This window comes from Oncorhynchus kisutch, linkage group LG23, assembly GCF_002021735.2.
Source record: "Oncorhynchus kisutch isolate 150728-3 linkage group LG23, Okis_V2, whole genome shotgun sequence".
Taxonomy (NCBI): Eukaryota; Metazoa; Chordata; class Actinopteri; order Salmoniformes; family Salmonidae; genus Oncorhynchus; species Oncorhynchus kisutch.
Window position 1 is genome coordinate 36,479,475 of NC_034196.2, and position 27,817 is coordinate 36,507,291.

At 41.7% G+C, this 27,817-nt stretch overlaps 2 protein-coding genes and 4 non-coding genes across 8 annotated transcripts; 1 reads left to right on the forward strand and 5 right to left on the reverse strand.

Annotated features, from left to right (window-relative positions):
• Positions 1-377: 377 nt before the first annotated feature.
• rpl12 (ribosomal protein L12) lies at positions 378-3,215 on the reverse strand. Of its 2 annotated transcripts, none has more exons than XM_020457996.2 (6): positions 3,007-3,215; positions 1,761-1,834; positions 1,366-1,464; positions 1,197-1,278; positions 785-871; positions 378-541 (listed from the first exon to the last, which is right to left on the reverse strand). In XM_020457996.2, exons 1-6 carry the CDS (start codon positions 3,041-3,043, stop codon positions 423-425), a joined length of 498 nt encoding a protein of 165 aa, XP_020313585.1. In that variant the 5' UTR covers positions 3,044-3,215; the 3' UTR covers positions 378-422. The 2 variants fall into 2 exon arrangements, with proteins under 2 accessions (XP_020313585.1, XP_020313586.1); XM_020457997.2 differs by having other exon boundaries at positions 2,893-3,174.
• Positions 606-731, reverse strand: LOC116356676 (small nucleolar RNA SNORA65). Its single transcript, XR_004205103.1, has one exon. It is a non-coding gene; the product is annotated as a small nucleolar RNA SNORA65 (small nucleolar RNA).
• On the reverse strand, positions 982-1,107 carry LOC116356674 (small nucleolar RNA SNORA65). Its single transcript, XR_004205101.1, has one exon. It is a non-coding gene; the product is annotated as a small nucleolar RNA SNORA65 (small nucleolar RNA).
• On the reverse strand, positions 1,568-1,691 carry LOC116356675 (small nucleolar RNA SNORA65). Its single transcript, XR_004205102.1, has one exon. It is a non-coding gene; the product is annotated as a small nucleolar RNA SNORA65 (small nucleolar RNA).
• Positions 1,979-2,101, reverse strand: LOC116356677 (small nucleolar RNA SNORA65). The gene has a single exon (XR_004205104.1). It is a non-coding gene; the product is annotated as a small nucleolar RNA SNORA65 (small nucleolar RNA).
• Positions 3,216-8,195: 4,980 nt separating the features above from the next.
• lrsam1 (leucine rich repeat and sterile alpha motif containing 1) lies at positions 8,196-27,720 on the forward strand. 2 transcript variants are annotated; one of them, XM_031802776.1, is made up of 24 exons: positions 8,196-8,335; positions 10,720-10,983; positions 11,704-11,760; positions 12,067-12,111; positions 12,305-12,382; positions 12,917-12,985; positions 13,467-13,551; positions 13,728-13,849; positions 16,085-16,175; positions 16,424-16,533; positions 16,805-16,834; positions 16,958-17,080; positions 19,392-19,531; positions 20,063-20,107; positions 20,392-20,462; positions 20,645-20,744; positions 21,117-21,204; positions 21,631-21,705; positions 22,249-22,329; positions 22,877-23,071; positions 23,363-23,494; positions 24,903-24,978; positions 25,095-25,270; positions 25,345-27,720. In XM_031802776.1, exons 2-24 carry the CDS (start codon positions 10,912-10,914, stop codon positions 25,465-25,467), a joined length of 2,184 nt encoding a protein of 727 aa, XP_031658636.1. In that variant the 5' UTR covers positions 8,196-8,335; positions 10,720-10,911; the 3' UTR covers positions 25,468-27,720. The 2 variants fall into 2 exon arrangements, with proteins under 2 accessions (XP_031658636.1, XP_020313047.1); XM_020457458.2 differs by lacking the exon at positions 8,196-8,335 and adding an exon at positions 10,030-10,293.
• The last annotated feature ends 97 nt before the right edge of the window (positions 27,721-27,817 follow it).

The following is a 27,817-nucleotide window of genomic DNA, read 5'->3' on the forward strand; positions in this document are numbered from 1 at the left end:
GACATGCTGCTGGAAGGTAACTGGCAAACTTCAGCTCTACACCAATCACGCAGGGTACCCATTTTGGATTCAATTGCATACAATTACAGCCCTAGACAACCAGGTGGAGAGTGTCTTAAGTTACCTCAATTCATCAAGAACAAGGGAGGAAATGAAAACCTGCAGGCACTCAACCCACTGTGGAACACATTGCACCTGTGCCCTCGGAAGCCAATCTGTCCTTTTGTTCTTTGGGTGAACTCTTATGTATAATTCAAGGTCAAGCATTAACAGCTGTTAACCAGCAAATAGAAACACTGCCCAACACCGGAGTTCACAAAACACATACAAAGTGTAAATAGTAGGCTGACAAAGGTAAATAACTGGTAACCATAAAATAAGACAATGAATATTCATGTTTATTTATTTCTCCATTTGATGCTTTACTCAGATGGGCACTCCACCTTGCCACTGTTGATGTCATCAATGACATCATGGGGAGGGCGGCCATCGATGGTGCAACCCACAGACTGGGCAGTTCCCAGAATCTCCTTGATAGTGCCTGAGAAAATAAAGACATTAGGACCAGCAGGGGACAATAGTTTATATTGTATGGATAGGGGCAAATTTGTTCCAGGCCTTTCGGCACAGAGCTTCCCACTGTCTGGGCAGCCCTGTTTCCTAGAGCTGGGTCCATCTTTGCCTCCACTGGACTATACTCAGTCACACAGAAAGACTGGCAAAGTGGCGGGAGGCAGAATCATAATAGGTGATTCAGTGACCCCGAGAGGATAGGGGCTCTTACCAGAAAGCTCCCTGGCAATGGACCTGGGCCTCATCGTGCGGGCAACTGTCACAATCTCATCGAAGGTCACGCTACCGCTGTGCTTGACTGGAAACAAAGACAGCATGCTTAGATGCGTACACTGGATCTATGAATCATTGTTAGTTGTAAAAACAGATGGGACAGCTATGTTACTAGATAAGTGGTCCTTTTGGCACAGTTGTTCCAGGCCTTTCGGCACAGAGTTACCCACTGTCTGGGCAGCCCTGTTTCCTAGAGCTGGGTCCATCTTAGCCTCCACTGGACTATACTCAGTCACTCAGAAAGACTGGCAAAGTGGCGGGAGGCTGGAATGTACCCCCACTACAGGTTAAATTGAAAGCCACATGTTTAAAGTGGCATTAGACACAGGAAAAAGCACAGGGCAACTTACTGTTCTTGACCTTCTTCCGGTCACGAGGGGGCTCCTTCAGGGCCTTGATGATCAACGCTGAAGCAGAGGGCACCACCTCGATCTACAATAGAGCAAGAAACCATGCTAATAACAGCTGATTGATAAACATTCAGTGGCCAAACCATTTGGGTATAGACTTGGTACGTACCGCTGCCTGCCTGTTCACAATCGTCAGCTTGACAGTGATCCTCAGGCCCTTCCAATCTCCGGTGGCCTTGGCGATATCGTCACCAACCTTCTTAGGAGACTAAATGCCGAAACAAGGAATGTACAGATTTAAAATAACAGAAAAGCCATCTAGCATCAAACTGCTCAATAGTGACAATTCAGAGGCAAATGACAATATTGGCAATTGTTCCAGGCCTTTCGGCACAGAGTTACCCACTGTCTGGGCAGCCCTGTTTCCTAGAGCTGGGTCCATCTTAGCCTCCACTGGACTACACTCAGTCACTCAAAGACTGGCAAAGTGGCGGGAGGCTGATCTGTAGAAAATGGGTAATCAAACCACACCAATCATTAAATTGGGAGGAATGTAACACTTACCAGACCCAGGGGTCCAATCTTTGGGGCCAGCGCTGAGGTGGCACCAACTTCTCCTCCTGTGCATCGCATGTACACTGCAAGGGATAAAACAGGACAAACGGGTTATTTTTGAGGGGGAAGAAACATCCTTGCAGTATGAGTTATAGCTCCATGCTGGTTCACCAGACAATAGTTAAAAAATTCACAAATGACAGACACCTCCGTTAGTATGAGGGCACCATTGTTCCAGGACTTTCGGCACAAAGTTGCCCACCGCCAGGGCAGCCCTGTTTCCTAGAACTGGGTCCATCTTAGCCTCCACTGGACTATACTCAGTCACTCAAGACTGGCAAAGTGGCGGGAGGCTGAATCCTAATAGCGGGCAATTCATTGATTGTCCCAATGCTTAATTAAAGTATATTATAGAATTTGCCTCTGGGGTGCCAGTGAACAAAAAAAATACCCCATCACACGTATTCCACTACGGTGTATACTGGATTTCTGTGACAAATTTCAACCATCTAATGCATTACTGTGTAAGTGGCAAATATGACAGGACACATTTGTGAACCACAATCAGAATAAGGTCAATGCATCCAATTACAATAAACGTTACCTATTGAAAGTCTGCTGTCAACGCCAAATGCCTATGAACAACAAGTACCCTTGTAGGTCCGTGCAAACTTTCACATAACTAAGCCACCCAGGCAGAAATTTACAAAAGACTTTTAAATCCCTCAGTCAAAATGCATCACCTGCTAGGTTGCTACATTTGATTTGCATACCAAATTTAAGATTTGTAGTTTGATTGTAGTCGCTTTAAAATGTTACATGCGAGCCTGTAGTCTATTCAGCCCATGTCACACGTCTTTCAAATTAAATGGAATTTGATGATTTTGGTAGCCAAACTAAAATATTGAAATTCAATATCCTTCACTTTACAATTTAGACGCGTCAGAAAGTGTTACTTGCAACCACGTGGCAGCTACTTGGCTAGGCCAGCATCATGGATATGAAATGTGCTATCGGTGGTTACATAGCGCTAACACAAAAAGTTAATCAACAGAATATGTTCGATAGAACGCATCACGAACATATGTCATTTCGCATTTACATTCAAGAGATATTAGCTGTTCATCCTAACTAACGTTACCATTTCATCAGCTCATTGCTGCCCCTGCATGGACGCGCCAGACAGAAGTCGACTCCATTTTGCCATTTTGGATCTCATCTGAAACAACAATTTTACAGTAGATGCCACACATACCAACTTTAGTCTCATTGGGGTCGAATTTAGGAGGCATGGTGCTGCAGTAGAAGTTGAGCTCAGTTCAGCTTGAGTTGGTGAGGGTGTCGGATGAACCCGGATTCGGGACGACCGATTACTGTTGCACCTTCACCGCTAAAGTGATAAAGGAAAGAACGAAAATAGGGTGCGTGATATTTTATAGACCGAGAATAACGCGAGACTTGGCCGAAATGACGCGCTGTCATGTCTGTACGTCATTCACACAGTTGATGAGCTGAGGCACCCGTTTAGACAATTTACATACAATAGAAATAAGCGGAATCATTTTTGTGTAATTCATTTCATTATTCTTTTGGCCAAATTTCATATACACAAATGTAAATTTACAAACAGAAAACCACATTTTCGTACCCTACAAAAATAAATTGAACTGTATTTTAAGACGGTTAAATGCTCTACTAACAAAAAAGCTGTTAGAATTGTAAGTATATGCATGTCCCTTAAGGTCCTTGTGATATGTGATATTGTACCCCCTAGCTCGATTGTCTATTGTTTGTAATCTATGTATGCTTGTGTTCCCTCATGTGCTTTATGTGTTGATTTGATATGAATAAAAAATACAAATTAAATACAAATAAAGAAAGCACCCGTTTAGACAACAATCACCCATTGTTCAGTACTATCCGGAATCCTTGGGACCTCTAACCTAAACCATGCGTTTACTCTTACTGCTGGCTGAGATATTAGCCTTACTACTTGCAAAAAGAATGAAAGAAGTCCTGGATGCAATCATTGATGAAACACAGTCTGGATTTATGAGGAACAGACATATTTCTAACAATGCCAGACTAGTATTAGACATACTTGGCTACTCAGACCTAATAACTGAGGATAGCTTCCTATTATTTTTTAAAGATTTTTATAAAGCATTTGACACAGTAGAGCATCAGTTCCTCTTCCACTCCCTTGAGAGACTTGGCTTTGGGGATTTTTTTCTGTAAGGCTATTAAGACTCTCTATGCAAATGGTAACAGCTCTATCAAATTGAAATATGGCACCTCGCCTAGATTTGAGTTAAAGAGAGGAATTAGGCAAGGTTGCCCTATCTCTCTGTACCTGTTTTAATTAATCACCCAACTTCTTGCAAATTCTTTAAATAATAGTCCTGTACAAGATATTTCCATAGCTGGTTTAGAAATTATTGTAAACCAGCTGGCTGACGATACTCCATTTTTTCTGAAAGATGCTAACCAAATTCCCATATCAATCAATGTGATACAATCCTTTTCCAAAGCGTCTGGTCTATATCTTAACATTAATAAATGTGAACTCATGGCTGTCAAAGATTGCGTGACACCTTCATCAAATCAAATCAAATCAAATGTATTTATATAGCCCTTCGTACATCAGCTGATATCTCAAAGTGCTGTACAGAAACCCAGCCTAAAACCCCAAACAGCAAGCAATGCAGGTGTAGAAGCACGGTGGCTAGGAAAAACTCCCTTGAAAGGCCAAAACCTAGGAAGAAACCTAGAGAGGAACCAGGCTATGTGGGGTGGCCAGTCCTCTTCTGGCTGTGCCGGGTGGAGATTATAACAGAACATGGCCAAGATGTTCAAATGTTCATAAATGACCAGCATGGTCGAATAATAATAAGGCAGAACAGTTGAAACTGGAGCAGCAGCACAGTCAGGTGGAAGTTGAAACTGGAGCAGCAGCATGGCCAGGTGGACTGGGGACAGCAAGGAGTCATCATGTCAGGTAGTCCTGGGGCATGGTCCTAGGGCTCAGGTCCTCCGAGAGAGAGAAAGAAAGAGAGAAGGAGAGAATTTAAGAGAACGCACACTTAGATTCACACAGGACACCGAATAGGACAGGAGAAGTACTCCAGATATAACAAACTGACCCCAGCCCCCCGACACATAAACTACTGCAGCATAAGTACTGGAGGCTGAGACAGGAGGGGTCAGGAGACACTGTGGCCCCATCCGAGGACACCCCCGGACAGGGCCAAACAGGAAGGATATAACCCCACCCACTTTGCCAAAGCACAGCCCCCACACCACTAGAGGGATATCTTCAACCACCAACCTACCATCCTGAGACAAGGCTGAGTATAGCCCACAAAGATCTCCGCCACGGCACAACCCAAGGGGGGGGGGGGGGCGCCAACCCAGACAGGATGACCACAACAGTGAATCAACCCACTCAGGTGACTCACCCCCTCCAGGGACGGCATGAGAGAGCCCCAGCAAGCCAGTGACTCAGCCCCTGTAATAGGGTTAGGCAGAGAATCCCAGTGGAAAGAGGGGAACCGGCCAGGCAGAGACAGCAAGGGCGCTTCGTTGCTCCAGAGCCTTTCCGTTTACCTTCCCACTCCTGGGCCAGACTACACTCAATCATATGACCCACTGAAGAGATGAGTCTTCAGTAAAGACTTAAAGGTTGAGACCGAGTTTGCGTCTCTGACATGGGTAGGCAGACCGTTCCATAAAAATTGAGCTCTATAGGAGAAAGCCCTGCCTCCAGCTGTTTGCTTAGAAATTCTAAGGACAATTAGGAGGCCTGCGTCTTGTGACCGTAGCGTACGTGTAGGTATGTACGGCAGGACCAAATCAGAGAGATAGGTAGGAGCAAGCCCATGTAATGCTTTGTAGGTTAGCAGTAAAACCTTGAAATCAGCCCTTGCTTTGACAGGAAGCCAGTGTAGAGAGGCTAGCACTGGAGTAATATGATCAAATTTTTTGGTTCTAGTCAGGATTCTAGCAGCCGTATTTAGCACTAACTGAAGTTTATTTAGTGCTTTATCCGGGTAGCCGGAAAATAGAGCATTGCAGTAGTCTAACCTAGAAGTGACAAAAGCATGGATTAATTTTTCTGCATCATTTTTGGACAGAAAGTTTCTGATTTTTGCAATGTTACGTAGATGGAAAAAAGCTGTCCTCGAAATGGTCTTGATATGTTCTTCAAAAGAGAGATCAGGGTCCAGAGTAACGCCGAGGTCCGTCACAGTTTTATTTGAGACGACTGTACAACCATTAAGATTAATTGTCAGATTCAACAGAAGATCTCTTTGTTTCTTGGGACCTAGAACAAGCATCTCTGTTTTGTCCGAGTTTAATAGTAGAAAGTTTGCAGCCATCCACTTCCTTATGTCTGAAACACATGCTTCTAGCGAGGGCAATTTTGGGGCTTCACCATGTTTCATTGAAATGTACATATTATGGTATACCAGTCAAATAAGAACTTACATATTTAGGCATAACCATTACAAAGGATCAGAAGTCTAGAGGCTTACTAAATTTTAACCCTCTTATTAAAAAAACCCAGAAGAAGCTAAATCAATGGCTACAGAGGGACTTATCTTTAAAAGGTAATAACCCAGGCTGAAGGTATCTCTAGACTAACATATGGTGCTCTATCTTTATATCTTGACAGTAAAATAAACAAGGAGATAGACCAGATGCTTTTCAACTTTCTGTGGAGAAAACATACCCATTACATTAGGAAAACTGTTGCAATGAATACTTATGAGAATGGTGGGCAGAATTTTCTGGACTTTACTACTTTAAATAATACTTTTAAGATCAATTGGATAAAACAATTCCTAAGAATACCCACTTCTATCTGGAATTTTATTCCTCATCATGTCTTCTCTACTTTTGGTGGCCTTAACTTCATGTTGTTTTGCAATTATAATATTGACAAAGTTCCTGTGAAACTTTCTGCTTTTCATCGGCAGGTTTTCTTGTCATGGTCCTTAATTTATTGTCACAACTTCTACCGAAGTCGATTCCTCTCCTTGTTCGGGCGGTGTTCGGCGGTCGACGTCACCGGTCTTCTAGCCATCGCCGATCCATTTTTCATTTGTTTTGTCTTGGTTTTCATTCCCTCATTACGTGTTGTGTATTTAATCCTCTGTTCCCCCCATGTCTTTGTGTGGTATTGTTTGTTTGTAAGTGCTTGTGCACATGTTGACTGGTGCGCAGCTTTTTTTGTACCCAAGTTGTTATTTTCTTGATGCCGTTGGTTTTGGAATTAAACTGCTCCGGCTATTACCTAGTTCTGCTCTCCTGCATCTGACGTTCCTGCCACCAGTTACGCACCCCTAACATTTATAAACACAATTTTCCCCACACAGATATTATATATGGAATAATCCGGGAATATTGTATAAAAATACTTTGTTTTTAGAATATTGGTTCCGAAATAATATCCTATTGGTGAGCCAACTGGTAAATGCAGTGTATTTTACTCAGTTATAAGGAATTCTTATCACTTTACAAGGTCCCTGTAACACCTAAAGATTTTAGCAATTGTTTTAGATGCCGTTCCCTCAGGTGTTGCTCTACTGTTCAGGAACGTGTCAAGACCCTCAGAGCCTACCTTCTATTGACCCTGTTGACTCATCAGTAGGAAGGGTTTGTTTCTCTTTAGTTCCATTCAACAACAGAGCAATACAAACCTTGTTTCAGCGGGATGTTGTATCTATACCTTATGTCATGCCTTATTGGAATGATTTATTGATAAAATCGGTTAAAGTTTGGATGTTGCCAAACACATACCTACTTAACAAAATTAAGGAAGTTTCCTTTAAAATGATTCATAAATATTATCCTGCCAACCACTATATGAAGAAGTTTAAGGAAAACATCAACTCAAATTGCTCCTTTTGTAATGACCACCCAGAAACAGTGTTGCATTGTATTCATGTAATAAAACTGAACAATATAATTGAACAATTTTATGAAGGTTTATTTAACACTATTGTGGAGAGATGTACTGCTTGGATTCTTTACCTACGATAGGAATAAGCGGAAACATTTTTATGTAATTAATTATTTTGGGCAAATTTCATATTGACAAATGTAAATTTACAAACAAAAAAAACACATTTTCTTACCCTACAAAAATAATTTGAACTGTATTTTAAGACAATTAAATACTCTTAACAAAAAAGCTGTTAGAATTATAAGTGTATGTATGTCCCCTTAAGGTCCTTGTGTAATGTGATATTGTACCCCCTAGCTCAATTGTCCATTGTATATAATCTATATATACTTGTGTTCCCTCATGTACTCTCTGTATTGATTTATTGTTAATAAAAATAAAAATAAAATACTCTTACCCATACCACAGACTGAATAATGAGCCAGATATTTCACCGGATGTATAAATGTGAAGCATCCGCTTGGCGTTTCCACTCAACTGTACCGTAGGGATGGAACTGAAGTCGCAGAAAATGGAGGTTGTGGCGGCAGCTGCAGAGAGATTTGGGTGTGCGAGACTTGACGTCAGAAGAGTTACGGGGTGATGATGTCCCATCCTTTCAGGATGATGGCATGAGGTGGGGAATAAATACATGTAATTAGTGGAGTAGGGTGGTGTTAATTTTAATTTATATCATTTAGAAATGAGTGTAGTGTTAGATGGAAAGGTATTAATTTAGTACATGTTTTTTTCAAGCAAAGTATAAGGGAGTTGTACTCCAGTCCAGTGATGTCAATTTAGCAATTTTGTTGCTAGATTTAGCCACTTTTCAGACTACCTGGCAACTTTTTTTTTCAAACAGTACCTAGCAACAGATTTAGCTACATACATTTTTTTATTTTGAACTTTTAGCAACGTTTGAAAAGTGACTCAAATGCTAAAATGCACGCATTTTCCCTCTAAATTACACAAAAACGATTTTCTCTGTCACACACTCAGTCACAACACACGTGCCTGGCTGCAAACGTGCATTGTGAGCAGCAGGCGGCGGCAGCAGGCCACCTGGTGGAACAGGTTCGACGAGCCTAAGCCAATGAATATAGTTGGTCACGTATGTTTGATCTTGAACAGAATTTACATCAATCAACACGTCTCAATCAAAATTGTACACCCAGAAGAACGGAAAATAGTGGGAGCCTGTACCTGAACAAATGTCAAATCATATTTTTCGCTGTATTGGCCAGTCAATTTGAGTAACGTTATTGTGTATTCTACGTAATGACGCAGTTTTACGTTATCACGCAATGACATCACAATGTCAGTTAGCAACTTTTAGCAACAAATCAACCTGCCTCTAAATTGGCAACACTGCTCCAGTCTAGTAGGTGGCGGTAATGCAAGAAATTTGGTGCCAACCGCCGTTAAACCTCATAGAAGAAGAAGGTGTTTCCACTCACTACCAAGAAAGCCTAGTGGTCGGCAGTGGGAGGAGATGGAACGAGATGAATTTTGGACGACATTATGCACATTTTCTCATCGACGAAACATTTGATCTCAATACAATTTTCTGTTCCCAAAACTAAAATATGTTATCCACAGAGTGGACTATGTTTTGTTGAATTTACCCTTTGCCAAAGTTTTACAAAATGGTGTTATTTAGGAGTGACAAGTCGAATTGTGTTATTGCGCACGCGCACTTCACAGAGTATACGTTCCCTAACGGAAATATGCACATAGAAATATGTTTACTAGAACATGCCAATAGGCTGTCGCTAGGCTCTGCCCACCTCCTTGCTTGTTTTGCTCAATATTTGTGGTCTATCTTGGTTTAGTTATACAAATCTTTGCCCTTATCATAATTAATCCGATTTGTAACCCTTACCATTTAAAATGTCAACTTCAGTGGCATAGGGACGTCTGAAGGATTCCGGATAGCACGGACCCTGGACCAATGACGCATTGGTCTGGCTTCTGTGTGGGCTCTTAGACCGCTGCGCGAGCAGTGCTGAGCGGTCTAAGGCACTGCGTCTCAGTGCTAGAGGCATCACTACAGACACCCTGGTTCGCATCCAGGCTGTATCACGACCGGCCGTGATTGGGAGTTTCATAGGGAGGCGCTTGTCAGGGTTTCTAAATCCCCGTTCAAAACCACTGCGAAGTCTGCTCAAAACAAAAATGACTTAAGTACTATTATTCTGTGTTTTCCCAAAACGCTTATATGCCTTCCCAATGAAAAATAGTTAGACAATTCAAAAATGTATTTAATGTAAAAGAGATTTATGTTTCTGGACGATGCACCATATTGCCAAAATGACGGAGCGATGCATATTACTGTTCGATTTGAGAGGGGCGCGCCTCTCCCCGTTTTGGCCCGGTAACGTGACCAGCCTCTGCCCGGTGCCCAGCGGTTCAGCAGAATCGAATCGGCCCATTGGGCAGGACTCATTTTGACAACGGGAACACTAAACAAAAACAGAAGAACCATCAAATAAAAACAGCAAACTATGTCTCTATCGGAATATTGACCTGCGTACTCAACGTTATATTCAGACTCCAACTCGGATTTATCCCAAAACTAGTCGTTTCTAGTTAAAGGTTTGTCCAAAATGACTAAACCGAAAGCTAACGTTAGTTAGCCAGTTAAATCATACATTAGAGAACTGTGGTAACTTGTTAGCTAGCTAAGGCTAGCTTACTTTAAGTAGCTAGCACACATCATTGGAAGAATTTGCTCTGTCAACCGGATTGTTGCTAGCTAAATTAGCTAGTTATACCATATAGAGGCATTCAGCTGGTTAAACTAGCTAGGTAGAAGTCCTTATAACCTTTAGATACGACAACTGTAATGTTTTGTTGATACAGGAGCGTATTTTGGCAACATCACATTTTTTGTGATTTTGTTGGTTTCTGTGTCTTTATATTGTTCTTAGGCCTAATTTATGTATTGACAATAACTCCTAAACGAGAGTAAGCTGAAAACGGGTTATGTGAACTTTAACAATGTATTTTTCTGTTCTACAGTATTGGTGAGACTGATTTCTCCACACTGGTAATTTCAAACCTCAAGCCATCTGCCCTCTGCTCGGAGTTCAATACCCGAGAGGAGGGGGCACAAATTCAGCCTCATACAGACAGAGGGACAGACAGACATATTAATATATATATATATATATATAGACAGACAGACTGGCAGAAGGACAGACAGGCATCAGGATGCCTCTGTTCTTCAGAAAGAGGAAGCCCAGTGAGGACTCCAAGAAGCGTCTGGAGTATCAACTGTGCCTGGTAAGGAGCTTTATCTCTCTGTGTATGTGAGTAATCCGGGTATTGAAGTCAGCAGCACTTTTGGTTTTCATGCTCCCCCTCTTGACAGGGTCTGATTCTGACCTGGGTCACCAGGGCCTGAATTTACAGTGTCTCACAGTAGGAGTGCTGATCTATGATGTCTTGTTCATTATGATCTAAAAACCTGAACTGTTTCAACTTGTTTTATAAAAACTTGAAAGGGGGAGGTGCCTTTACAAGCCTCTCTGGGTTTTCTACCTCTCCTGCACATGCTCTGTTAATTTTTCTTTAAAATTCTCATCATATTGTTATGTTTTCTCTTGTGTGCAAATAGATAAAATAAAACTGATCCAAGGTCAGTACTCATACATTGTGAATATAGGCCCTGGTAAGTGGACTCTAACTTGGAGGGAGAAAAGAACTAGCAGTACTGCATTCCTTGAGGCCTAGATCCAAATATCACAAAAATAGGGTTTTGAATGCACATCAAACATAATAACAGTAGCTTGACAAAAGGAATACATACAAAAAAGGGAATGTCCAAACTGCCGAAGACGATGTGGGTAAAAAAAATATATTTTATCACCTTAAAATTGATTGAACAGTCACCTTTGGGGAGGCAAAACAATGAGTGGACATGCCCTCTTCTATGCACCAGATCAGAATACCCTCCTTGATCCATACTGACATCTTGCATTGACATCTTCTTTGTTTTGGCAGTCTAAAGAAGTAGGGGCTGGTGACATTCTGGACATATCCGCTTGTGAGCTCACAGAGGTAAGTGTGATGTAGGTCTACAAATTTGCATAGATGTGTAGTATAGCAGGTATTAATGATAAATTAACGCTCAATTCATGTTGTAAATGGAGGACAGGAGAATGTAAGAATCTTTTTGTGGGCTATCTTGTAGTCTAGTCAACACTAAAACTTCCATGTGTGCCTTTAAGTATACCAAGTTCTTCAAAGTAAAATCTAATCTCTGAAATGACAGCAGTACTATCAGTATCATGTAGCTATTAAAAAACATTGATCGTCTTGTTGACATGAAGAGGAAAATATATGTCTGGTGTCCCCTCTGCTCAGGTTCCAACCAGTGCGTTCTCCATATGCAAGGTGCTACAGAAGAAGGTAAGACTACCAATTATATGTGGAAGTCTGGGTCGATAAAGGAACTTGATGAATTTAATTTAATATCACTTTCTGAATTTACTGAATGGAATTGACCTAATCTCAAGCTTGTAGGTTACAAAGTGCGGAAGTGTTGCTCTTTAGAACACTGGTAAGCCAATAACATCCCTGTGTGTCTCTTTGATCTACCAAGGTCTTCATTCTCCATGGAAACCAGCTGAAGTCCATGGTGCCCAAAGGCTGTTGCATCAACTTTCTGGTCACACTAAAGGTTTGAAGACAAAACATTGCATTGGACAAAGTAGGCATTACCTAGCCTGTGTAGGACACATTAGGCCTAAGCATTGCATAGGACACTGCACATTGCACAGGACAAAAACACCACAAAACATCACTAAAGAAGCGAGGTATGGACAATGGGAGCATTACATTAGACACTGGTAGTATTAGATAGGGCAAGACATGTACTGTACTGGATGAGCACAAAGGACAAATCAAACACATGACTATACAGTCATTACATTGGAAAAAAAAAAAAAACATTAGAAATTCCATTGTCTTTTTCAAAATGAATACCTGTTATCACTATGTACATTTAGTGATATTACGAGTTGAAGGCACTAGTATGTTTTTGTTGACTCGATTTACATTTGATGAGTTGTGTTTAACCTAATAAGCATAAGGAGTTAGTTAGTCAATGACTTAACCATAATTACCTGCATGATTCAGCAAACATTCAATCGGATGACTCCTTCCAACGAGGTACATCCTTACCCTTCCCGCTCTCCCTGTCCATTTCTCATAGGTGTTGGATTTGCACGAGAACATGCTGACCGCCCTCCCTGACGATGTAGGGCAACTGGCATCCCTGCAGGTCAGATCATTATACATATAATAGCCTTTCAAGCTAGAATCCTTAAATGAAACATTAAGAAATTGTGCTCCCATCCCCTGTTTCGCTAAAAAGCTGAGTGATGGTGCTGGAGAAATGTAACCACTCTCACAGTCATAGACAGAGCTATGGATGAAAGGAATGACCATCCATGACTATCAAATGTATAGTTTTAACCATAGTTTGAGGCTATTCAGTGTTTGTTTACATTTACGTTGCTTACAAACATTGGAGTTAAACAAGCGTATATTTTGTGTTCCGATAGGGTACGACAGTTGAACTAAACTAATGAGGCATTTAGAAGTTATTCTTTAAGAATCAATGAGTATATATCATTAATATTTAAGTCCAAAAATGGATGTAGCCATTAAGGATTCAAGCTATAATAACAGAAGGATATCAATGGAAACATACTGTACCTAAATGGATGCTCACCCGCTGCCATTTTGAATCCTCCACTTAGGTGCTGAATATAGAAAATAACCAGATCAAGGCCCTGCCGGACTCCATTGGGAATCTCAGACTTCTGCAGACCCTCAATGTGAAAGGTTTGTTTACCTTTGGTCTGAATGGGGAAGCCAACTTAGGAAGTATATTTTATTCAGGAAAAGGATGCATGGATTTTGACTTAGTTTGAATAGGATAGGGATTTGTTGGTGTATGTGTCTGTCGGTATGGCATTGTGTGTGTGTGTGTCTGTAAAGTACTTTATCTTTCTCCATAGGTAATTGTCTAAGTCAGCTGCCTACCTCTGTGGGCCGTATGAGCAGCCTGCGCACACTTGACCTGAGTGAGAACAGTGTGAGGGAGTTACCCCGGGACCTGGCTCTGGCACGCACTCTAGAGGTGTGTGTGTGTACTCGTACATTGCCAGAAGGAATGTTGTTTATTGTAATTATAGTTTTTTTTTTTCAACACCGATTATTGGAGGACCAAAAAAAGCCGATGCCGATTAATTGGCCGATTTTAAAATAAAATTAAAATAATAAAAAACAAAATAATGTTTTGCGATGTTTTTATATATATATATATTGTTTGTTGTAATAATGACAATTACAACAATACTGAATGAACACTTATTTTAACTTAATATAATACATCAATAAAAATCAATTTAGCCACAAATAAATAATAAAATATGTTCAATTTTGTTTAAATAATGCAAAAACAAAGTGTTGGAGAAAAAGTAAAAGTGCAATATGTGCCATGTAAAAAAGCTAGCGTTTAAGTTCCTTGTTCAGAACATGAGAACATATGAAAGCTGGTGGTTCCTTTTAACATGAGACTTCAATATTCCAAGGTAAGAGGTTTTAGGTTGTAGTTAATAAAGTATTTATAGGACTATTTCTCTCTACCATTTGTATTTGATATACCTTTGACTATTGGATGTTCTTATAGGCACTTTAGTATTGCCAGTGTAACAGTATAGCTTCCGTCCCTCTCCTCGCCCCTACCTGGGTTCGAACCAGGAACACATTGACAACAGCCACCCTCGAAGCATCGTTACCCATCGCTCCACAAAATCCGCGGCCCTTGCAGAGCAAGGGGAACAACTACTCCCAAGTCTCAGAGCGAGTGACATTTGAAACGCTATTAGTGCGCACCCCGCTAACTAGCTAGCCATTTCACATCGGTTACACCAGCCTAATCTCGGGAGTTGATAGGCTTGAAGTCATAAACAGCGCAATGCTTGAAGCACAGCGAAGAGCTGCTGGCATAACGCACGAAAGTGCTGTTTGAATGAATGCTTACGAGCCTGCTGCTGCCTACCACCGCTCAATCGGACTGCTCTATCAAATATCAAATCATAGACTTAATAATAACACACAGAAATACGAGCCTTTGGTCATTAATATGGTCGAATCCGGAAACTATCATTTCGAAAACAAAACGTTTATTATTTCAGTGAAATACGGAACCGTTCCGTATTTTATCTAACGGGTGGCATTCTAAGTCTAAATATTGCTGTTACATTGTACAACCTTCAATATTATGTCATAATTACGTAAAATTCTGGCAAATTAGTTTGCAACGAGCCAGGCGGCCCAAACTGTTGCATATAACCTGACTCTGCGTGCAATGAACGCAAGAGAAGTGACACAATTTCACCTGGTTAATATTGCCTGCTAACCTGGATTTCTTCTAGCCAAATATACAGGTTTAAAAATATATACTTCTATGTATTGATTTTAAGAAAGGCATTGGTGTTTATGGTTAGGTACAGTCGTGCAACGATTGTGCTTTTTTTCGCAAATGCGCTTTTGTTAAATCATCCCCCGTTTGGCGAAGTTGGCTGTCTTTGTTAGGAAGAAATAGTCTTCACACAGTTCGCAACGGGCCAGGCAGCCCAAACTGCTGAATATACCCTGACTCTATTGCAGGAGAAGTGACACAATTGACCTAGTTAAAAGAAATTCATGTTAGCAGGCAATATTAACTTAATATGCAGGTTTAAAAATATATATTTGTGTATTGATTTTAAGAAAGGCATTGATGTTTATGGTTAGGTACACGTTGGAGCAACGACAGTCCGTTGCATCGTTTATATGCAACGCAGGACACGCTAGATAAACTAGTAATATCATCAACCATGTGTAGTTAACTAGTGATTATGTTTGATTTTTACAAGATAAGTTTAATGCTAGCTAGCAACTTACTTTAGCTTCTTACTGCATTCGTGTAACAGGCAGGCTCCTCGTGGAGTGCAATGAGAGGCAGGTGGTTATAGCGTTTAACTAGTTAACTGTAAGGTTGCAAGATTGAATCCCCGAGCTGACAAGGTAAAAATCTGTCGTTCTGCCCCTGAACAAGGCAGTTAACCCACCGCTCCTAGGCTGTCATTGAAAATAAGAATGTGTTATTTAACTGACTTGCCTAGTTAAATAAAGGTGTAAAAAAAAATACAAAAAAAAAATTCTGACCAAATCGGTGTCCAAAAATACAGATTTCCGATTGTTTTGAAAACTTGAAATCGGCCCTAATTAATCGGCCATTCCGATTAATCGGTCAACCTCTATTTGTAATAACACTCATTTACATTCTGTATGCTGTTAACAACCGGTCTGTGTTTTCTCACACCAGAGCCTGACCCTGGACGCTGCTCTCATGTCCTACCCCCCTGCCTCGGTGTGCACCACAGGGACTGAGGACATCCAACGGTTCCTCTGCACTGGTGAGTTAGAAAAGTACTATTAGTATAGTGTTACTCAGCGCAGTTATTCCATAATTTCAGGACTTCTGATTCAGACACCCCAAACAAACTTGCTCAGTTTCCAAGAAAATGGCAACAGAACATGACATAAGTATAAGGAAGTCCCTAGTCAGGCAAGAGGAAATTCAGTCAATACTCTCACTTCTACCCACTCATTTACACTGTGTGTGTGTGTGTGTGTGTGTGTGTGTGTGTGTGTGTGTTGACAGAGCTGGGGGAGGAGTACTGCCCCTCGTCTCAGTTCCTGCTGCCCGTGCTGGAGAGTGACTCAGGGAAGCAGAGCCCGGACGATGTGGACAGCCTGGAGGGGGCCTGGCAGGTGAGTGCTGGCCTGGGCTGTCACCTTGCAACCATCTTACTTCTGTGGAGCAGAAAGGGCCATTTTTAGAGAGGAACATACACCAACCTTTCACAGAGCAATGAAGGAGCTCTCTCTTTCATTCTTTTACAAACACGCACATATGAAAGCACGCACACACACCATGAGATGGACCCACACACCATAACAATCTCAATGTAATGATTTATTTAGATTATTGTCATAACTGTCTGACTGATTACACTGCTTGTTTCCCTGTCTCCATTTGCAGAGTAAGTTCAATGACTTTGAGAAGAGAAAGGTACTGTAGGAGACTTTTTAATCACATTTTATCGTCACTCAATGGTTGGTGACTCAGAGTTAATGACAGTCTCTATCACTTTCTTTCTTTGTCTCTCACACACACCCACACGCACACACACAGGAGCAGAAGCACCAGGAGAAACTGGCATTTGAGCGTCAGCTGGAACAGAAGCAGAAGGAGCATCACCAGCTCATTCTTATGAACAACTCCCACAAGGAGAACATCCTGCTGTCTGTCAGACAGGTGACTGCTGGGCTCACACACACACGCACCACACTGACACACAATCTCTAATATAGCAACCATCACAGTCATTGTAAAGACCCTTGGAAAGCCCATAATAGTCTTTAGCGTTTAGTGGCAACCTTCATTAGAATTTCATTTAGTATAAGACTACATATGCCTTACTACAGTGTTATTCAGAGCCGGGGTCTTGACCCCTAATGGTGTGGCACAACAATATATAGATATACAGTGCCTTCGGAAAGTATTCGGACCCCTTGACTTTTCCCACATTTTGTTTCGTTATAACCTTATTCTGAAATTGATGAAGAAAGTTTTATTTAATCCATCTACACACAATACCCCATAAAGACAAAGCGAAAACAGGTTTTTAGAAGGGTTTGCAAATATATGTAAATAAGGTATTTCTGTTTTTTATTTTTAATAAGTATTCAGACCCTTTGCTATGAGACTCAAAATTGAGCTCAGGTGCATCCTGTTTCCATTTATCCTCCTTGAGATGTTTCTACGACTTGATTGGAATCCACTTGTGGTAAATTCAGTTGATTGGAAATGATTTGGAAAGGCACACACCTGTCTATATAAGGTCCCACAGTTGACAGTGCATGTCAGAGCAAAAACCAAGCCATGAGGTCAAAGGAATTGTCCGTAGAGCTCCGAGACAGGATTGTGTCCAGACACAGATCTGGGGAAGGGTAGCAAAAAAAATTCTGCAGCATTGAAGGTTCCCAAGAGCACATTGGCCCCCATCATTCTTAAATGGAACATGCTTGGAACCACCAAGACTTCCTAGAGCTGGCAGCCCGGCCAAACTGAGCAATCTCTGACAGAGCTCCAGAGTTAATCTGTGGAAATGAGAGAATCCTCCAGAAGGACAACCATCTCTGCAGCACTCCATCAATCAGGCCTTTATGGTAGAGTGGCCAGACAGAAGCCACTCCTCAGTAAAAGGCACATGACAGCCTTCTTGGAGTTTGCCAAAAGGAACCTAAAGACTCTCAGACCATGAGAAACAAGATTCTCTGGTCTGATGAAACCAACAATGAACTCTTTGGCCTGAATGCCAAGCATCACGTCTGGAGGAAACCTGGTACCATCCCTATGGTGAAGCATGGTGGTGGCAGCATCATGTTGTGGGGATGTTTTTCAGCGGCAAGGACTGGAGACTAGTCAGGATCGAGGCAAAGATGAACGGAGCAAATTACAGGGAGATCCTTGATGAAAACCTACTCCAGAGCACTCAGGACCTCGGACTGGTTGCGAAGGTTTAACTTCCAACAGGACAATGACCTTAAGCACACAGCCAAGACAATGCAGGAGTGTCTTCAGGACAAATCTCTGAATGTCCTTGAGTGGCCCAGCCAGAGCCCGGACTTGAACGCGATCGAACATCTCTGGAGAGACCTGAACATAGCTGTGCAGCAATGCTCTCCATCCAACCTGACAGCTTGAGAAGATCTGCAGAGAAAAATGGAAGAAACTCCCCAAATACAGGTGTGCCAAGCTTGTAGCGTCATACCCAAGAAGACTCAAGACTGTAATCGCTACCAAAGGTGCTTCAACAAAGTACTGTTGTGTCTGAATACTTATGTAAGTTTGATATTTCAGTTCATAAATGAGCAAAAATGTCTATAAACCAGTTTTTGCTTTGACATTATAGGGTATTGTGTGTAGATTGATGAGGGGGGAAAAAAACAAATACATTTTATGATAAGGCTGTAACCCGACAAAATGTGGAAAAAGTTAAGGGGTCTGAATACTTTCCGAAGGCACTGTTTATTGAGTAAATGTATTTATTGGTTTCTTTACATTTTGATAAGAGATGTTATTTGTTGATGTAAAATTGAATTGTACCGATTTTTAAGATTGTGTCATTAGATTTGGGGTGAAGTCGCAAGAAATTCTTGGGGGAAAAAATGGGTCCCCAGAACTCTAGCAGAAGAAATGGGTTCCCTGCTGAAGAAGTTTCAATATCACTGCCCTATTACTATATGTCAGAGAATGTTGAGTTGAGCTGGCCAATCCTTTACTCCCTTCCTTTTCACTTCTCTTCCCCTCTACAGGTCATACCTTGATGAAGGCATTTGCTGAAACGTGTTGGGTTTAATAATGATTTTTTTTTTTTCAAAGCAGGCTTCCATTGTCCTATTAAAAGTTGGCATACAATAATTGATTTATTGGTGCATTTCCCCAGATATAATTTATTTTTGCTGTCACAGTACACAGCAGCGCCTCTGTAGCACTTCGGGGTAAAGTGCCTTGCTCAAGGGCACAACGGCGGTAGGTAGTCATGTCTTCTCCCCCTCTCCAGGAACAGGAGCGTCTGGAGCTAGGCGTGTCAGTGCAGCAGAGGTTCCAGGAGGTTGAGAGGCAGAGGATTCTGGGTAAGGTCCGCCAGGCCGAGACGGGCATCGCTAACCGCATCAACAACCTGCTACTGGACAACAAACGGTGAGGACTAGCGAGAGAGAGTGAGGGGGAGGGGGGTGCGCACGTTTGCCAGGTTTACTCGTAATAAAAGTGGACAATGAGATGCAGAAAAAGGAGACATGTTCAAGATTCTAAAAATAATGGATGATGACATTTGTTGACATGTATCATTGATCTTGTGGTCTTGGTCTTGAGACCACATAAATGCAGTCTGGGTCTCCGTCTCAGTTAATGGTCTCAAACAAGATCAAGTTGTTGATACTAAACTTTACCCAATACATATTTTTGTCACTGTTCTGTGGCTAAATAGGGGTGACATAGCACACAATTGCCAGGGTACCTTGGTTCACTAATGTGGCAGCTGGGCACTAGGCTCTGCATCCAAATGGCACCCTATTCCCTATGTAGTGTACTACTTTTGACCAAGAGAAGTGCACTATATAGGGTGCCATTTGGACTGCAACATGGGTCTTGAGGCTGGGCGTGGGTCTCAAGCGCTCTAGGTTTAACTCCCATCTCTGATTGACTGTGTGTTTGTGTGTGTCTTTTCAGACAAAGAAAGAGTTCAGAGTTTCTCCAACAGTTGGAGCAGGACCGGTAAGTGGGAGAGAGCCTTTCTTATCGATCCACCCTTACTGGAGCAATCCATCTATGATCCTAGAAGCTAAAAAGATTACAGCTCTTTCGCTAACTGAGGTACTCAACGATCTGACTCATATTCCAAATAGAATGACTATTTACGAACAGTGCCAAATGGAAGCTGCAGGCCAGAATTTCCTTCTAGAATACGTATTAAAAATAAATAAAAAAATTGAAACGGAATACTGCTGAAAAAGAATTGTTGCAGTGTGAGATGTCTTTCTTTCCATTATTCTGTGCAGGATACGGATGGAGCATCTGACGGCCATCACACAAGAAGAGACCAACTCACTCAGGAAGAGAGAGGTAGCAGGTGAGCATGGGAAATGTAGTCTCCAAGAAAAAGTCCAGAGCAAGTTTGGAAGGAGGGCAATGTGGATTGAAGCTATAACCTCTGAACGGATTGCAGTTAGCATAAGGAAATGGGGTCTCTCAAAGTCTTATCTTAGTTTTTCCTTTGTCTCCTCTCTCTCTTGTCTCTCTTTCTTTCTCCAGTGGCCATGCAGAAGATGTTGTCAGAGAGCTGCTCTATGCGTCTGATGCAGGAAGCCAGTGACTCACGCAGACAGAGTCTGGTCTCTGAGGCCTGCAGGAGGTCAGTACACACAGACAGACACACATGTTTGTTTTACTATCCTTGTGGGGACCAAACAATTGATTCATTTTCAAAAATCTATTTTCCTAACTCTTAATTCTAATCCTAACCCTAAACAACCCCAGTCTAAAATAGCTTTTTTTCCTTGTGGGGACTAGTGAAATTCTAGTCAGAATTTTTCTTGTTTTACTGTCCTTGAGGACTTCTGGTCCCCATAAGGATAGTAAAACTAAAGCACGCACGCACACACACACCACATGCTTTATCAATGAGATATTGTTTGGTGTAGTTCTCTTTGAGCACTTTATTTTTGTAGGAGGTTCCTGATTAGAAACGCATTTCCACCTTGCTTCCTCTCTCCTCTCGTCGTAGTCTGGAGAGTCAGGACAGGAAGTTCGATCAGGTGCTTTCGCTCCAGCAGCTAGACAAATCCAAAGCCATCGCTTGTATCCTACAGGAGGTAAAATATATATTTACTGCCATGTGCATCACAAACAGATAGATAGTAAACAAAGATTTACAATGTTTTCACAAGCTAGTGAGAATGTCTAGTGTTACATGAAACACTTAGTACTGACATCGCACTTTGGTAAGGTTGGATCATAGGTTGGAAAGAGTATAGAAACAGGTAGCCGACTAAACTCAACTCCACGATTTAGAGTTGAGCGGTGACTGGTGGTGGTCAGGCTGGACATTGTCCTGTGTAAATGCAGGCTATTCTTTGGGTGCTGAAAGTTTTTGATAAAACAACATAATACTATGTGATGCTAGATCTCTAGTTTGCCCAAACAAGTCGCCACTCAACTCCATTGTAAATCGTGGAAAACAAGGAAACCCAGCCCAGTTGAAATAGCTGACATTAGTTACTCTCTGTGGCCCTCTACAGGAGGAGATGCAGAAGGCAGCCTTTCAGGCACTGCAGCTGCAGAAGGACAGTGTGCACAGCTACATCCAACAACAGGTACCTGTGGTAACACACCGTCAACATGCATTCAGTATGAATTCACTGTCATTCGATATACACACATTAAGTGTCATTTTATATAACATTCATTATCTTTCAATATTACACACATTCAATGTATATCATTAACAGGAATACTACACACTATTCAACAAATCTGGCAATACAGAGGTGTATTAGTCCTATGTTAGATCTATAGACCCTGGACGACATTATTTATTTGTAATCATTTTTGGACATCTCCACTATGACGTCTGTATCATTCAATCACACACGTTGAATATCAAGGTTTAGACAAACTTTAGGCTGTAGAAACCAATTGGGAGTGCAGGCTTTTGTTCTAGCCCATCACTAACTAACAGCTGATCCCTCCCAGCCTTTTCTGTTGTTTTTATGTTTGGGGAAGACTGCTTGTCTGAAGGTAGAATCATGCGGTTTCCATTAATCCCAGTGCTTTTTGCATTACATGCCATCATCCCCCTACCGAGTTTGCTGCCGGAGCCTCCAGCTCACCTCCCTGTTATGTTCATATGTTTCTAGATCAGGCTAATAGAAGGAGAGTTAATGCAGCTGACTAAACTGGAGGTTAAGAGACACAATCTGGACACTGAGAACCTGCAGGTACGTCATAGATATAAGCAAATAGTTTGACATCACTGACATGTAGCCTAGCGGTTAAGAGCGTTGCTGGTTGCTGGTTCGAATCCCTGAGCCGACTACGTGAAAATCTGTCGATGCCCTTAAGTAAAGCACTTAACCCAAATTGCTTCTGTAAGTCGCTCTAGATAAAGAATGTCTGCTAAATTACGAGATTATGTCATGACTATTTTACATACACTACAAAACTAGATCCCCCTCGCTTCTATCCTGTCCCTACCCCGGCTTCTTTTCTTGAATATTCTACCTTGGTTTAGCCCCTCCATGTCATTCTGCCATGAGTACATTTCATGCCTCTTATTTGAAGAGGACAGGGTGTGGGCATGATATTACACAGCATTATGCATGACGGTATGTGACTAATTATTCGTATAGATTGGGATTATTATACAAATATTCTCTTTATTTTCTCTGGTGAACTCTATTAGGCAGGTTAGTGAGGTTTAGACAAACTTGCATGAGGAACTGCCAGTGTCCTCTGACGTGTGTGTGTGTGTGTGTGTGCGCGCAGGAGGTGCTGTGGGAGCAGCGATCGGCTCTCAGTGACCTGCTGCAGCAGCTGCTGAAGGAGAAGGACCAGAGAGAGGTGGAGCTGAGACAGGTCCTCCAGGAGATGGAGCTGAAGAGTGACTCCAACCAGCAGAACTACTGGCTGATCCAGTACCAGAGGCTGCTAGACGCCAAGCCTCTGTTGCTACGCATGCAGGTAGGTACACTACCTTATACCACCATAATACACCACCTGTGTGGCTGTTTGGTAGAGCATGCACTTGCAGCACCAGGATTGTGGGTTTGATTCCCGCAGCTCATTCAATAAAGTCGTGTAGCATCTGCTAAATGGTGTATGTTATTTTTATATTACCAAAAATTATACACTGAATAAATTCCAAAGCATTTAGTTTTTTAATGAAGGATAATGTCCCTGGATAATTTTTTGAATGTTGTCCCCCTCCTCAAAGATATTGAATTGACCTAAACTCTTCTCTCTCTGTGTCAGGAGGTTGGTGTGGAAAGTGATCTTGTCAGTCTGCTGTGTAAGCTGTCAGCCCAGCACTATCTCCCCATCATGGCCCACCACAGAGTCACTTCCGAGGCCCTGCGCCACATGACCACCAAAGACCTCCGTAAGGTGTGTAAAAATGAAGTTTGTGTCATGGAATCAACACAGACATGGCAATTCCATAACAGGTGTTACGAATCCCTTTTGGCCCGACAGTCTAGGGGGGGATGGTAATGAGACCCGTAACATAACTCATGCAAATTATAATTGTGACAAAGTAAAAGTGTTAACGAAATAACCAGGACAACTGAAATCTACCGTCAAACTCAAAGTTTATTTATAAACACACGGTAATGGGGGGAGCAGGAAAAGGGGCTGAGCTGGACCCAAGGAAAGAAACAATAAATATACAAAAACACCCCTAAGCTAGACTAGCCTACTTTAACAACAGCTAACTAACTAACCAAAAATACAGTGGGTGGTCCGCCCAGTTCTAACTAGTGTATTTAAAAGTTCACCTACGGGTAGTGTATGCCCATGGGCGACTTGTCTTGGTTTCCCCCTTTTCCCACCAGCAACAAGCAAACACCATAACCAAAACAATACTCACAGGTGATGACAAAGTGCTATGGAGGTGCTCAAACAAAAGAGAGGTTTAAGACAAAGAGAGAGTGAAACACAGAGACCTACAGACATGGCATTTACAGAGAGATTGAGCTAGCTCCAGAGCAAACAAATGATGGGGTTTTTAAACCATGGGGAAGGAACTGTGATAGGGTAGGAAATAGGTGGAGGTGTGTCTTCTGATTGATGATTGATTGTTGACTGATTGGGGAGTGATGATTTTCACCTGTGAGGGGAGAAGGAGAGAAAAGAAACACACACACACAGGATAACTGTATCCGTAACAACAGGTTTTAAAGGTGCTACACACAGGATATTTCTGCATTGTAATTTCAGAAAATGTCCATAATATATTTGTAGTTATAGTGGAATGGTAGTGTTTCACAGTATTCCTTACCTGCCAGTGTTGTGATTGGCTGTGATATTTGCCTATTGATTTCTCCTGCCGGAGTGGCATCTGTTGTCAAACTGGGAAAAATGTTTTGACTTTGAGGCTGTGTTATCTAGTGGAATTGGTCATTTCCTGGTTGCTAAAATTCTATACTTCTTTCAGTTTGTGAGAAAATGATCACAGAATAGTGTAGGGAGTCATTGTACCATCTAAATCGCTGTGAAACATATTTTAAAAACAAAAAATGTGTTTTTACAGCTGTTTAAAGCTGGTGGACTAAAACTGGAAGCAACTTTTTGGTTTTGGTTCATCAGCTTCAAAGAGCTGAAAAAAACACTTTTTTTGTTATTTAAAAGATATTACACAGCGATTTAGATCGTACACTTCAGTGCTTGTTCTCTCAACTAAAGTTGAGTCAACAGTGTAGAATTGAAACATTTTCTAGAGAAAAAAAGAATGTCGCACCTTTTTAATGTCAGTGTGTTCATATGATTTGTGTCCTCCCCTCTGCTTTTCTCCCAGCTGGGAATCAATGAGATGGGTATCCAGAAGGCTCTTCTCAACTGGGCCAGGGAGCAGCCCACCACGCCTTCTGAAGGTACGCACACACTCTGCATTAAACAAGTCACCTACTGCACTATAGGGTGATAAATGCATTTGTAGCACATTCTTTTATCCATTACTGTGTCACCTAATTCTCTCCCTCTCCCCCAGGGGCCTGGAAGGCCGATCCTCAGGAAGCGGAAGCTGTCCCGTCACCATCTTCTCTGCCCAGCGCCCCTGGCGAGACACCAACCTCCACCCCTCCACTGACCCCCATCAACCCCTCAGCCCCCAGCCTCATAGACGGCCCGGGTAGCTCAGAGTGTGTGGTGTGCATGGAGACGGGGGTAAGCAGGCAGACATTCAGACACTCCAGTTATTGTATTCTGTCTCACTCTCATTGTGTGTCTCTCTCTCTCAGTCTCAGGTAATCTTCCTGCCCTGTGGCCACGTGTGCTGTTGCCAGATGTGCAGCGATGCCCTCCAGACCTGCCCCTTGTGTCGCAGCAACATCGCCCAGCACCTACGCCTCTACCACGGCTAAAGGGACCTTCTTTCCAACCCTCTGAGGCCTCAATGTGGCCTTGGAGAGCCACAAGCACTCTACCTGCAGGCTTTTGTTCCAGCACTCACTTCATCTTATGCCTGGCAATATCTGCAACTCTTATCATACAAGTCTAGGAAATAGCCTGTTTTCTCATCTTTAACTGTCAACCAAGTCACTTTTTTTATTCACATTTTGTGACCCAAAAGGTACAAGGTCAATCAATGACTGTTAGGTGTGGTGGGGGATAGATGTCTTGCCTTAGTGAAATAACTGTCTGAGGGACTGTACCTTTGCTCACTCCTCTCTTCATAGTTGAAATAGTGGTTGGCCACCCTTTAAAATGCATCATCATACATATCTATGCGCATCCATCCAATGGTAACCAATGACACTTTTCTGATCTCTCTCTCTTTCTCCATTCAAGTGCTCTTATAGTCATTTGTAAACATAGCATGCTACAGGTTATAGGAAACTTATATTGTACGGAATGATACCATCAAACAATCTGAGTGTTAAAAATATGCTGAATATGAAGACATTTAATGATATTCAATTGAAATTGTAATGTGGTGGTGATGTAAGTGTTATGTTCCTTAACTGGTTATGTGATCTCTTTCAACTTGTGTGTGTATTCAGCTTCTGAATGTGTTCTCTTGGTTGGTTCAATAGACGCTATCATACTCTCTCCTAGCATTTGCCACAGTAGATCACCTATATGTACTGTCAATGGCTTTTCACGCACTGAGCCGAGCCGAGCTGAACTGGGCTGGGCCCGGTTTCCCAAAATCATCTTGTGGCAAAGTGAATCGTAAGAACCTTCGTAGGAGCGTTGTTTCCCAAAACCATCGTTACTAAAGATGCACTTAACGCTTGTTATTTAACGGTAGCCTCAGACCACTTGTAGAACAGCTAAGTGCGTCGTTAAATTTTTTTGCCCTTTCAGTTTATACACGATCTACGGATGTTTACCTGTGACCGCCGATAACTACAAATACAAAGTTTCCAATGTCTTTGCAATTGTTACATACAAGCGAATGATACAAATTAAAACCGAGATGTGTTGGCTACATAGGCCAATATGTAAATCAATTTCATGTTAATTCCATCGAGTTATATTTTGCTCATTTTAGTGCTGTCTAATTTTCCTCTATTGAATGTACAACGTGCGCACTGATGTTCCAAAGCTACGACTGTGCATTATTATAGGATAGCCTCAACATTGGAATAAGCCGTCTCAATATTTGCAGCCATATGGTGATATCTCGGAGCTGATCCGTCGTCGTATTGTGGAACAATTTGAATGGAGAAAGCTGATCCAAGGGCGGCACTGCCTTTGTTTCGACACCACCAGTATAAAAAGAAAATGCTACAACGACGCACTTAGTGAATGTTCCCAATGTAGTGCTTTGGGAAACATGAGATTTCTTCGGTCGTTATAGGAACGATCCATCGTTAAAAACATTCGTAAGTTTAAATTGCATCGCTATCGGGAAAACCCGGGGCCTGGTCTGGTTAGGCGTCTACCATGTCATAAGAAAATCTCTGGTTAGGTTTGGCAAACTTGTGTGAAAAGAGTATCAGTGTCAGGTACATGATCACTTAAAGCTGCTCTAGAATGTAAATATATACAGAAAAATGTATAGAATATATCCTTTAATTTGTATGCAGTCAAATATAATAGTTACACTGCATACAATAGCATGTTATACACACACCTGTTTAATATTTACTTATTGCTTAGATTGATATACACTATTGGAAGGAAACTGAACAAACGAAATGGGCAGATAAAATATCAGATGTGGGTGTCATTTGATGCAGTGGGCATAGCCTGGGACCTAGCCTCGATGGAAACCATATTGCTAATTTAAGAGTATCACATGGTCAGGCCTCCAGCCTCAGATTTATGCCTGCATCGCTCTCGGTCTTCTATGCATTAAATGCTGAACTTTCTAGATGTTAAACCACTTCAGTCTATTTAATGTATACTTCTTTCATTCCAGTGTTGGTAAGTATGGGTTGTCATCACTTAGGTAACACTCCGTATCCTGCTATAATGACCATAGGAATTCATGCATTAAAAGAAGGCATGTTCACGTAGCCTTGCTTATATTGAATTATTTCATGCCATGCATGTTGTCACTTTATGACAATGTTATTGCAGGATACGTGGAGTAACGGTTACCGCCACTTCTCTTCACTGGTAGTTTGATGGAAAAACCCTATGCAAATAAAATCTGCTCTACCATTTTCTTGGTTTGTGATTTGACAGGGCATTATCTTAGTCGTTTAATGCACTGACATTTATTGAATAAAATGTTAATTACATTTTGATAGTACTCTGGTC